Here is a 13,645-nt window from a genome sequence, read left to right as displayed (position 1 = left end):
AAACTAGGCAACTGCAGGACTTCTTGCGGGAGCTTGGTGCTTGTTTCACGTCGCCGTCTAAAGTGCGACAAACTTTGATAGTTAAGCACAGCATCATCACGCATGAACGAGCTCAGGAGTGGTATTGGCCGATTAAAGTCGATGAGCGGGACCGTGAGAAAACCGACTTTATCACTCCAGACGGGCTCTATGAATTTTGCGTCCTCCCATTGGGGCTCTGCTGCGCTCCTGCCACGTTCCAAAGAAAAATGGACGCCGTCCTCATAGGTCTGAAGTGGCAGATATGTCTTGTTTATCTTGACGATGTCATAATTTTTTCCGCAACGCTCACGGAACATCTGTACCGCCTCAGAACTGTCCTCGAAGCCGTTCGTTCCGCCAGCCTCTCCCTCAAACCACAAAAATGTCACTTTGGATTAACCGAATTGAAGTTTCTCGGGCACGTCATTAGAGCTGATCGAATCCGAGCTGATCCAGAGAAGCTTGCTACCGTTGCTGCCTTTCAGGTCCCCACTCTCAAAGAAGCAGTGTGCCGTTTCCCAGGCCTCTGCTCCTAGTATCGCTAATTCATTATAAACTTAGTCCAGCTCGCCAGACCTCTGACGCTCCTAACCCGGGATGACGTATCATTTTCCTGGGGCACCGAACAGCAGACTTGCCTTCGACGAGTTACGACGCCGACTGCAGTCGCCGCCAATGCTAGCACATTTCGACGAAGATGCCGACACGGAGGTACACAGGGATGCAAGCAACGTCGGTCTTGGCGCCGTTCTAGTCCATCGGCAAGACAGTGTCGACAAAGTAATTGCCTACGCCTGGCGCGCACTTTCGCGCGCTGAGTTGAACTACTCTACCACCGAAAAAGATTATCCGGCGGTAGTTTGGGCTGCCGCTAAGTTCCGCCCATACTTGTAAGGCAGCCCATTTTGTGTAATCACCGACCACCACTCGCTGTGCTGGCTGAAAAATTTAAAGTACGCTTGCGGCCGCCTCGCACGTTGGAATTCGATTTCACCGTCAGCTATAAGTCAGGCCGGAAACACACCGACGCTGATAGCCTGTCACGCGTCGCACCTCCTCCACAAGGCATAACCGACGACGATAGCATCCTTGGAGCGGTGAGCACGTCTGCGCTCGTTTCCAGACAGCCTGCCGACGCCGAGCTGTGTCTGCTCATACAACATCTCGAAGGTTGGCGCCCCGAGAAAACACGGTGCCTGGCTGGTGGGCTATCATCATTCTGCATCCGGAGCGGGGTGCTTTATAAATAGAACTCTACTTCCAGTCCGACAACTTGCCTGCTCGTCATACCGTCTGATCAACCGGATGAAGTCCTCCTGGCGTGCCGTGACGAACCGACTTCCGGCCACCTTGGTGTTACACACACCTTATCCCGAATCCGGCAAAACTACTACTGGCCCCAGCTCACTTCAAGTGTCAAGCGTTATGTCCGGACATGCCGGGAATGCCAGCGGCGGAAAAACCCGGCGCTCAAGCCTCCCGGACTGCTTCAGTGCATCGAGCCGCCACAAATACCATTCAACAAAGTCGGCATGGACCTTCTGGGGTCATTCCCTTTCTCGTCGACCGGCCACAAGTGGATCGTAGTCGCCACAGAATACTTGACCCGTTACGCTGAAACGAAGGGCCTTGCGAGAGGTACTGCCGCCGAAGTTGCCCATTTCGTTATGCACGACATCGTGCTTAGACACAGTGCCCCAACGACCATCATTACTGACCGAGGCAAGGAGTTTACAGCCCGGCTCTCACGTGACATCTTAACGCTTAGCCATACCGCTCATCTACCAACAACAGCGTATCATCCCCAAACCAGTGGTTTAACGGAAGGGCTCAACAAAACATTGGCGGACATGATCTCGATGTACGGCGACGTTGAACATAAAACGTGGTACGTTATCTTACCGTACGTCACCTTCGCATGTAATGCAGCGATGCAGGAAACCACCCAGTTTACCCCGTTTCGTCTCGTCTATGGTAGGGAGGTCCGCATTATATTGGGCGCGATGCTCCCGTACGGCGATGCAGAGGTACCCCCTGAAGCAGGGCACTTCGTGGAACAAGCAGAGCAAGCCTGTCAGCTGGCCCGCTCGCACATCAAGTACGACGAGCACTCCACCGATGCCCGACACTATAACCTTCGGCACAGGGGCGTGCACTGCGATCCGGGTGACCAGGTGTGGGTGTGGACACCCGTGCTCCGCAAAGAGTTGTGCGAAGAGCTTATCCATAGGTATTTCGGCCTGTACAAAGTCCTTCGCCGCCTGAACAGCGTCAATCACGAAGTTGTTCCCGATGGAACTGTGGTCGTCGGCCCTCAGCGTCAACGGCCTGAAATCGTCCATGTAGTGCACCTAAAACCGTACTTTTCGCGCGAATGACAGCTGTTTTGACGCTGTGTTTTGTATCTTAATCGCCTTACCTTACCCCACGTGCGAACTTGACTCTCCTCACCTTTCCATTAGCGCGGATTGTATAGTTCACCTCACCCCTATTTTTTTTTTCGTTCTCCTCTCTCGGTACATAACCCATTCCACATCGAGGCCATGTTTGCTTTCGTGGGCGGGGGGGGGGGGGGGGGGGGTAGTGTCACGTGCCTAACGCGTCGCGCAGCCTCCGCGCTTAGTGGAAACGGCGACGAAGCGGTGGTTGGCTCTCGAGGCGCTCTGGCTCTGTGACCTGGACCCTGGCTCTCTAATTAAAAGCTCTGTCTTGGGTCCTCCCAGACGCCTACTTGCAGGGATCCTCAGGTCGTGACAATAGTATTCAGTCTATCGCCCAAATTCTGAAATGTAGAATTGTTTTGTATGAAGATAAATAGCCCTTTTTCTCTGCTGACGATGTTGTTCAGTCATGTGATATACATGCCTGATATAAAACATGATTTTCATGCACCGACATCAGAAGAACACATTCTCATAGCAGTTACAAGGCAACAGTGATATATAGTGTTTTTTTTAATTGGAACAGTGTGTTTATTACATGTTCGGTGAAAGTGTACGGTTTCTTCACCGTCTTCAAATATTTAATGAAAATTTATTCTTGATTACACTTACTAGGCAACAAAAAATTTTTCATGACCTGCAATTTCTGAGAATTTCCGAGTACAGTTTAGCTTTTCCTAATTTGGACCATCTATTTGACGCTCTGTCTCGCAACGTCTTCCACTGTGAGGGGTTGCACTCTGAAAGAGTGTATTGAATATTTTTCTTGCTAATAGTCGTCAGCTCTAGAGCACCACATGAGCAGCATATCTATGTAGGAACAACACATCCTTGTTTTACTTGAGCCATAATGCAGCAGTACACGTTCCCGAAAATCTTCACTGACCGAAATATAAACATAAAACCAACTTAGTGAGATTTAAATCAGAGTGCTTTTCAAGAAAAGTGTAAAAAAATTCTTCTTTGAAATTACGATAAACCTTGAAAGACGCATTTTCTACAGCACAAGGGAGGGAAAAGACGCAGGACCTGAGTTACGCATAAGGCACGGCATGAACGTGTTCTGTTCTATACTTCACGTGTTTCTTTGCTTTCTATGAATTCTTAATACTATGAATATTATTGTATTATTTTTGTTGCTTTTTTATTACTCCCATTCTTGGGATGTCCATTTCAGGATGTATTTCTACAGTTCCTTATTTGTAATGAACTACATATGTTACGAATCTATGTAACCACTTCCCTTTGGCAATTTTTAAATGTTCGGTCTTCCAATATGTAGCCGTCTCATTTTTCGTAGAAAACGGCCACTGATATGTTGCAAAACGGTATGTTGGATGATACTGGAGTGACCACTGCTCAGAAAACCCACCTTGTCTGTTTTTGCTCTCCGCTGATGACTAAGGTATTACACGTGCCTCACTACTTACATTAGTCGCCTTGTTTTTTGTGTATGTTCGCCAACTGAACATGTGGACTGTGAGAAATATCTTGCAGTAAATTTCAGTACCGACTTTCCTTGGCTGCAGCACTTATCGTATGTTTTCTCAAAACTGAGTTGAGTAGTGTCGTTGTCGTTCAACATCAGTCGTTTTGTGCCACTCTGTGTAAACCAAATGATTAAGTGTGTCTTGGCTCAGAGTGGGCTCAGATATCGCATTACTGTCTTTGGATTTTGTTGGGATGGTTGCAGGTGTGCGGCCGGCAGCAATATTAAACTTATTTTTTTATAATTTTGATTGCACTTTTTTAAGCATTAGCTGCTGCAACTATCTTTCGAGACCTAGGACTCCAGAATTTTAAGTCTCCGCTTGGCCGCTTTTATAGATAAATTACCTTCACGCGGAAGCTTTGAAAACAAATTCGTTATGCTGTTCCTATGGAGCGGAGAGGAAAAAAATGAAAATTGGTTTTAGGGGAAACGAAATGGCGCTCCCGTTAATTTATCACCTGTTATGTTATTATGTATAATCACCTGTTTTGTTTTTGTAGTGGTTTGTTAGTTTAGCCTTTTAGTTGTTTCGCTGCGCACCAGCGCGAGTAGGAAGCGCGATTCATAAACTGTAGGCACAGTGAAATCTGCGAAGTCAACTTTCGTGTCACCAGTGCTGCCTGCTTCTCTGGGGTGTTTCGTTCCGGCCTGCTGTGTCCAATATTTTCTCGCTCACTGCCACCACCTTTGCTACTCGCAAATGAGAACCTCGTGCCAAGCAAAAATGCCTTTGCTAATTTTACGTGTGTGCCGAGCATGGCGTGAATTTTCTGTTCATCATTATCAGCAGCAGCATGACTGCACCCAATGGAGGACAAGGACCCCTCCCTTCTCTCTTCAATTAATCCTTTCCTGTGCTAGCTGCGGCCACATCTTTCCCGCAAACTCCTTAAATCTCATCCTCCCAAATAACTTTCTTCCGTACCTTGGTACACTTCTCTTCCTTGAAATCTACTCCATTACCCTAAAGACCTTTGTTTATCTGGACATAACATGCCCTGCCCAACTCCGTTTGTTCTTCTTGATTATGTCAAGAATGTCATTAACCCAAATTTGTTTCTTGACCGACACTACCAAAAATACGGTCTACTCTATACTGCCATTGAGCCACTCATGCACTTGATTGTTGCCGAAAATGCTCAAGGTAAAAGCGCTGGCGGAATGACTCATTCATTTAAAGTAGTTTTTCGAACGTATTTCTGTGTGCTCTTACCCATTCCATCAAATACGAAAGAGTAACACTTTGCGCAATATGCCATTGCCCGCTCCTGGAATTCCATTTCCTGACATATCTTTCCGCGTATTCCTGCACTAAATCGCTTTATTACTTCAGTAAGCGAGGAATACCTGCAGCTTTGTTTAGTCCTCAGATGCGGAAATTCTCGTTGGAATTATTCGCTTTCTTCAGAAACAAACGAAATCAGGCATAAATACTGTTAAAAAGGTGCGTGCACTTTTCCATGATGTTGTTGTGTCCTTGTAGATTGCCGCATACACACTAGGAAGATTGTCCACTTCTACCAACAGACCTTTGGCACAGCAATGGGGGCAGCCATCTCGGTCACAGCGGCTAACATCGCTATGGAAGCCATCGAGAGCAAAGCTTTGGACACCTTCCAACCGCGACCAAAAGTATTTTTTAGGTATGTGGACGACTGCTTCGGCGTCATAGACCGGAAGCACACCCGCACTTTCCTCGATCACCTTAATGCCATTGAGCCCTCAATCAACTTCACTGTTGAGGAAGAGACTGACGGCTGCCTTCCGTTCCTCGACACCGTGGTAACCCGTACTCCAACAGGTCTTAGTTTTTGCGTCTACCGGAAACCGACGCATTCCGGAAGGTACCTAAATTTCAATTCAGCACACCCTGTCAGTCATAAGCGGTCAGTGGTGGCATCCCTAATCAACCGTGCCAGGGAATGAAGACCGTGGAAAAAGATTTGAAAAGAAACGGCTACCCGCTTTCCTTCATTCGGAACACGCAAAGAGTGGCTGTATCAAGTAAGCCTGCTGCTCGGGAAGACGAAAGTGCTAACGCACCGAAACGAGCCGCTATCCCGTATGTACCGGGGATCAGCGAGGCGCTGGCGCGGATGTTCCGCAAGCACGGCGTCCATGTTGCACATGTCCCAACAAGCAAGATAAGAAATGAGCTTGTAAACGTGAAAGACCAGCTCCCTCGTGCCAGTTTTCCCGGCGTGGTTTACAAGATTGCCTGCGCCGACTGTTCATCAGTTTACACAGGGGAAACGAAAGACTTCAAGAGACGCCTGAAAGAACATCAGTACGATGTACGAAAAGGAAAAGTGACAACGAACGCAATCGCGGAGCATGCACAAGAGACTGGTCACGAAATTAACTGGGATGAAGCAGATATAGTAACAACGGAAAAGAATGTATCAGCCCGCCGAAATCTCGACTCATTTATCATCCAGACTACGCCCAACACAATAAATAAGAATGACGGCACGTTGCACCCTATCTACGCGATAGTAACCGCTACAAAAAGCCCGGGACGTCCAGCTGGTTGCTCATTGTGAACAAGGGAGCCGTAGCGCTCCCGAAACGTCTTTTTTTTTTGTTGACCTTGGTCAGTGACCAGTGAACCAATGTATGATATCTGGGCGCAGGATTCTCGCAAATGAGGAAAAGAAAATTAGCAATGACTTCATTACCAAAACAAAAATGCACTGCACGTGGATTGTGCATATTCTGCGTCTTCAACACGGGAGTTAGAATGTAAACATGAAATTAGCTAAGCGTACTTCAAGAATTCTTCACCTAAAAATAAACAAGAGTAGAAAGCTTTTCTATCTATTTATAGATCGTACTTCAGAGAACTGTATAAGCATGAACTTTCTTTGCACGAGTACCCTGCGGTACTCGAAGCGAAGCGAAGCGAGCGAAGAAGAAGATGGTTAGCATCCCAGTTGGCTCCTTTCTCTATGGGGATATCTGCCCAGGAAGCAACAGTAAACTGTTGTTCTAACAGGTGAGATCAGTTGTATGTGCTACATTAATTCCGGAGCTTCTAGGACCCCTACGGATACGAATGTCTTATTGGAGAAATATATGATTCGCCACTTCATCTGAGCAACTGTTCGAGCTTGTATAAATAGAAGTACTAAGAAATCTGCAGACTTTTAAGCTGACTTTTATAATGTGGGAGGTGCAAATCACAATAGTTCATGCAGAGACACTGTAACACGCAGGTATAGTCAGAAATTCCTGCCTTATTCGTCGCTGGTCTAAGCAGTTTACTAGTCATGCTTCGGAACGTCTTTGGTGTTCTTAGCGTTCCCAGCGCACACGTTGCCAAAAGTATGGTCCAAATCATCATGTAAACCGGCAGCGCGAAGCAAAAAGGACGAGAGACAACACGAGAACACAGGACAAGCACCTGTCCTTTGTTCTCGTGTCTCTCTTTCGTCCTTGTTGCTTCGCGCTACCGCTTTCAATGATGATTCACCAACTGGCCCGCACGAAGATATTAATATTTTCCAAATATTTTTTTCAGCCTTGGAGCAGTGACAGGTTTGCAAGAGTTGGTCTGCGACGCCTTAGTTTGTACGTAGCAGCCACGAAGCGCTCAACACATTTCTGGCAGAGGGTACCTATAGCAGGTAAGAATCATTCCTACATTATAACTGTGAAAATACATTATGGTCCTAGATCTAAAAGTTTAAGGAAAAAAAGACTGACCGATTTCGTCCAAAGATTTCGTCAAAACCCTGAAAGGTTACGGACAGATTTGTGCCGCATTTTCAACGCGTCTGTGCTATTCACTCCCATAGCTAGGCTCACCCAGTGGATTGTGTGCTTTTCTTGAACGTTTTTTACATGATAAAAGAAACACATATCACACAGTGTGCAGGTGATCACATAAAATTTGTGACGCCAGTCATAGTAAACCCGTTTGAGTGGAACCTGCCGATGTGGCTTAGTGGGTTCGCCATTCGGTAGTTTACCAAAGACCACCGCACGTTTGCTACCTCCCGCGGTGCCCGTACTTCGATGGAAGCGAAATATAAAAACGGCCGAGTGCTGCGCTATGTCAGCGCACGTCAAGGAACCCCAGATGGTCTATGTTAATCCGGACCCCTCTACAGTTGCGTCCCTCATATTCGGGACGTTAATCTTCACAATTTAAAAAATGTTTAATTAGTAATTTCCGGCTATACATTCATGGAATGGCACACATGAATGTGAACGTTAGTAATATACGTTGTAGAGCTCTAGAACTACATGCCTCGATACGAAAAAAGCCTGCGATTGAAGCCTCCATCTGCCACCTTTAATCTTTCATGGTCGGCAGGGGGAGTGCACTACCACTACGAGGGCCACTAGCCAAACAACCGTCATCTGTCCTGGTGAAGCCTCCACCGGCAAGCTTGCCACCTGGCAAAGCGGAGGAAACAAAATCCCTCTCTCCACTTTCAAAAGCGAGAGAAACGCGAGCGGGGGAGGCAAGACGAATACAGGGTGACAGGCGACGGGTTAGGGGTGGCAAAGCTTAGAGAGAAAAATTCCGCCTTCCTTTCTGTGTGATAGCACTAAGTGAACCATGAGCGAAAAAGCCATTATTGTCCTTGTGAAGGGGGAAAACCGGTTTCGCGGCCGACCCAGCCGCATGTAAAGGGGGCAAACTGGTTTCTCTGCAGCTGCAGACAAGTGAAAAGACGCATTATTTTACAGTCTCATTAGTTCTACGTACTTCCATCGCCAACTCTGGCTGTCTTGAGCAAAAACACACATTGCGCCTTTGAGCGCATTCAGCCAGCTCCGTGGAGCGCTGCCGCTATCTGCTGGGAAAGGAGCAGTTGACAAGCAGAGGTCTGGGTTAGTCGCCGGTTCAGCGGATGCTTTCAAAATGTCGTTTCATGCGCTCATTACGCTCGAATTAACACGGAACGCGTTTCGCTTGACCTTCGGCAAAACGCACGATGTGTCGCGCCGGGTTTCATGGATTTCTTGAACTTATATTCAAAACTATTTTGAGGCCTAAATGCCAAAACTGCGTGAGTTTATTTTACTTACTAAAGAAGGTAATTTTCAGTGTCCTGTGCTCTCGTTTGAGCGTTTCTTCAATTTGTTACAATCTGGAAAACTGAGGAAGTGCCAAAGCAATGCTATACACACATTTTATTAGTTAATGCTCGACGCATTCTACAGTATATCTGAAGAAACCAGCGATAAACGTTTGCCAGCTTGAGTTAGTGGAAAGAAAATTGCCGTTCTTCATTAGTTGACAGCTGCTCTCACTGTGATGGTGCTCAATCACCATGCCATGGCACTAGGGCAGAGCTCACGGTAATTTCTGCGAGTAAGGCTTCGAAATAAACAAATACTGATGAAGAAAGCATAAGAGGTGCAGTAAAGTAAAAGTGATTTGCTCACACCATCCGAGTTCACTGGTTGCTTCGAACTGTCGCACTGCGAAAGTTTCCAGAGGGTGTAAGGATATTACATAAACGTGACGAATAAACTAAAATATTGTAAAATATCGTGAGTTTGCAACGCAGTCCGGTTTCTGTTCCATGCTCTTCAGGCTTGCTGCCTCGTCAACAGACACAAACCCGACACACACTGAAAACTGTGGCCCAGGAAAAGGGTGTTTAACATTCAAAAAGGTTGACGGAAATATTTAATCGCCCTCATCACTCCCTTGCACTCTACTTATGCTAAAATTGCAAGTAACTGTTTACGGTGAATTACCCACTCACACATCGATCACTAGAGAAATAAGAGAAGCTGTCAGCATTAAGCAGATTAAGCATTAAGCCTTAAACATTACGCATTAAGCGAAGCACCGCGCTTCGTACATGGAAATTGATTACATCTCTAATACGCTTTTGACACTTATGAGCTCGGCAATAGGAATTTTGTTTATTTACTTTCTGTATCTTCCACGTCTTTCGCAACCGAGTTGTATATAAGTAACGACCATGCAATAAAGCATGTCGTATTGTGTTCCTACTTCTGCTCCTTCTTGTGGACGTGTTTTTTATGTGCTTTGAATGTTTTCCTGCGAGTGAATAATATTTCGTTACTGAAGTGGTTATGCAACACTTTTCAGCTTGCCTATATGGAAGCGGCAAATGGCAGTGCGGGCCGGGTGGTCACCGCTCCGAAAAGACCGCGGGCGTGTCGGCGCCTGTGGGTCATACTGTTGGATACGGCCGGTGGGGGTGTTCTCTTCACTGGTCTCGCCGCCACACTGATCTCGCTAACCCGAGTCCTGACACAGCTGGCCGCCCTGTGCACCACCGAGACCTGCGTACAATATGGGGCGCTGTTGCGCGACAGCGTCTCTGCGGCCACCGATCCTTGCGAGGATTTCTACGGTCATATATGCGGACACTGGGCGTTTTCCGTGAGTGTAGTTTCAAATCATTAATGAGAGTCCTTTTAAAACTTCTACGAATTACACTTTCCCTAACACAAGCAAAGGTACAAAAAGGAAAAATTGTGGCTTTGTTATGGTGTATATAAGACTGGAACAATACGAAGATGAATAAAACCATATTGGGGGCATTATTTTTATTTAGACCTGTACATTGGTTTGAAGAGCAAGGTTCCGGGCTAGTTGGTAATGCATTGTACATAGAAATAGCGCGAAGAAACGCGGACCCCACGAAGAAAAGACACACACAGCGCTCGTGTGTGTCGTTTCTTCGTGGTGTCCGCGTTTCTTAATAATTGGTTTTTGGGGAAAGGAAATGGCGCAGTATGTCTCATATATCGTTGAACACCTGAACCACGCCGTTATATAAGGGATAAAGGAGGGAGTGAAAGAAGAAAGGAAGAGAGAGGTACCGTAGCGGAGGGCTCCGAAATAATTTCGACCACCTGATGGATCTTTAAGATGCACTGACATCGCACAGCACACGGGCGCCTTAGCGTTTTTCCTCCATAAAAACGCAGCCGCCGTGGTCGGGCTCGAACCCGGGTACTCCGGATCAGTAGTCGAGCGCCCTAACCACTGAGCCACCGCGGCGGGTCCGCGCTGTTTCTTAGTACAATACACTGGTTAACTGGTTACGTATATACCAAATGTTCCGAAAATATAAAACGCAAAATGGTACGTCTTCGCCGCGAACTTACGCTAGGATATCCGAAAACCACGTGAGCGAATCTATCAACTTAGCTACGCGGTACTGAGCTACTACCTTTTAACACTTTCTGTGAGACACAGCACCCATTGATAAATTATGCTCTGGAATAAACTACTTCTTGCTGAACTGTTGAGCAACTACCTTTTAAAACACTCTCTGAGACGCAGTGTAGACTGAGTAAAAAATGATTGCACAGCCTTTCTTTCCTACGTATACAAATAGTTAATTTTACGTACTCTAATATTGTTTCTATTTGCAGTTGTCTGTTCGTGAGTCTCTCTTCGAAAAGTATATAGGCGATGTCGCTCAGCACAACAGAGAAACCGTCGTTCCTACGAGCAATCAAAATGCGGCCCAGAAAGCTGCTCTATTTTTCCAAGTTTGCGAAAATATTGTAGCCCACAACCGAACGGAGATTGAAACAGTGAGACGCCTTCTAATCGACGTCGGCCTTTACGATCCGCTCCCGAAGCCATTTACAGAGAGTCTTCTCAACATCACTCTCCTGTTGAATATCATTTGGGCCTTCGACACGCCGCTGCAAGTAATTCCTCTTGAAAGAAAGAACTCGGTCCACATCGAAGTGTCCGTTGGTTCTTTCTTTTTAGAACATGCTCGACGCCTCAACAACGACAATGAAGAACAACACCGCGCCATTTTCGCACGTCTCCAGCCATACATGGAACATATACATTCTCCAGATGTGAGCCTTGCTCACGTCAATGCCGTTGATACGAGAGCGACGAATGTCCTCTCGGCTTCGCTTTCTCCGTCACTCAACTACACCACAGAGAGCATCGACAAAATAGAAAACTTGGTTCCAGAGCTGCCGCCGTATGTTTGGAGCCGGCACCTCCGCTTTTACTTCAGTGACGTCACCGCCATTCAAATACGTGTACAAGACCGAACCTTCTTCCGGCAGTACTTCGCTTTACCTGAAGTTCTCAATGTGACTGACATGCAGGTATACATGCGGTGGTACATGCTCCTCGAACTGTCCCTGATGACCGACTCGTCAGCTTTCAACCTGTGGCACGGCGGGTACAAGGCTGCAAAGAAAGCGCGCGCACGTTACTGCTTTGAGGCTGCGCACACTCTTATGAAAGGCGCCCTGACTGCCACCTACGTGAATGCCCGCTTTGGAGGCCGCGTTTTGGCTGACATAGGCGACCTCATAAAACAAATTCGGAGCGCCCACGCCTATATATTCTCTAAGGCAGGCCCGCTTGATGCACTTAAAAGATCAGAATACCTTGCCGACACAGCAGTGCCCTCGTTTGAAGCCGTTGTCGAATCCAACGAAGACGTACTGGTTCGCTCCTTCCAAAACTACTCCGATATGACGATGGATATGACGCTTAACTGGAGGATCGCCAGCGTCGGACTCCGCGCTTCTACGAGCGTCAAAGACGCTGCTGGCCTACACGTGGCCTGGCCGACGGCATCAGTCGAAGTGCACGAAACAGCTTTTTATAACCCCTACACCCTTTCTCTTTAACCGTCTTAGCAGCGGGGCCATTCTTCGATGCGCAGAAACCATTCGCACTCAAGCTAGCTGGGGCCGGTTCTGTCATTTCCGAAGTGCTGGTCACTCAGCTCTGGCGGCATGTACAGGACTGGGACCTGCAGCCGAGGAAAGAACTCGAAAGTCAGCGACTGTGCCTCTCCAATTCAACTGCACAGAACGCCGGCGCGGCGAAGCTGAGTGCGAAAGCAACCAGGTTCGACGCAGACTACATCTTAAAACTTGTGGTATCGCTGCGAGGATTGCTTGCTGCCTACCGAAGGTGCGGCGAGAAGATTGCACTGTCAATCAAGGACTTGCCTGGTTTTAATGGACCTCAGCTCCTCTACGCCGGGTGGTGCTATATGTACTGCGCAGAGCCTGGCAGGCGAGTTCTCTGCAACGAACCACTGAGAGAGACTCCAGAATTTGCTCGTGCTTTTCGCTGTTCCCCATCAGCTAGTATGAGCAAAGCGAATGTTTGCACCACACATTGGTTTACGAGCTTTCGATGATATATAGTTGTGATATCAGTGACAACTAATCTTGCTGTCTTACTTTTATTGCCGCCTCGCGTCGCCAGCCGTACTGCACCACACCGGCTACTGAGGGCTTTCCATATCAACTTTTTCTACAAGCAAAATTTTATATATAATTTCGCACTACAGCTGCAGAGAGGTTACTACAGAACGACATATTAAAATAGCACATTTTGTTTAGCTTATACTAGAAGAAATACAGATTCTTTTGACGGTCTTCAAAGCTATCATACACTCCTCAGTGCGTCTTAGCGTCCATAAATAGAGATAGGGACTGATAGTTATTGACTGGAGAAATATTGACTATGAAATGGACTAATCAGGCTGTCTGCTGCGATTTCCTCCATAACCTATTTCTTTGTTGGAAGCCTCCAATCAATTCGCTCAGATTTGAGACGAGCCCCGGTGGGCCTATATATGTACCCGAAACGCTGAGACCTATTGTGAGGCTACGGTGGTCGGGGTGTAAGCAAATTCTATGGACGCTGCCAGTTTGAAAGCGGTTCCAGAGTAAAGTATTCAAAAAGTTA

General features: G+C 47.1%; 1 protein-coding gene across 2 annotated transcripts in view; it reads left to right on the top strand.

Annotated features, from left to right (window-relative positions):
• LOC144099450 (uncharacterized) overlaps positions 1-13,645 on the top strand; it is a 51,505-nt gene that overhangs the window by 19,982 nt on the left and 17,878 nt on the right. The window contains exons 3-4 of one of the 2 annotated variants that reach the window (XM_077632754.1): positions 7,475-7,580; positions 10,034-10,330. In XM_077632754.1, coding sequence (XP_077488880.1) covers positions 7,475-7,580; positions 10,034-10,330 — 403 coding nt within the window. Of the gene's footprint in view, positions 1-7,474; positions 7,581-10,033; positions 10,481-13,645 lie in introns of those variants that run through there. The other variant, XM_077632753.1, reaches the window with a different exon arrangement.

This window comes from Amblyomma americanum, chromosome 7, assembly GCF_052857255.1.
Source record: "Amblyomma americanum isolate KBUSLIRL-KWMA chromosome 7, ASM5285725v1, whole genome shotgun sequence".
Classification (NCBI taxonomy): domain Eukaryota; kingdom Metazoa; phylum Arthropoda; class Arachnida; order Ixodida; family Ixodidae; genus Amblyomma; species Amblyomma americanum.
The sequence above is the reverse complement of the archived record's forward strand: the minus strand, read 5'-3'. Positions and strand labels throughout refer to the sequence as shown.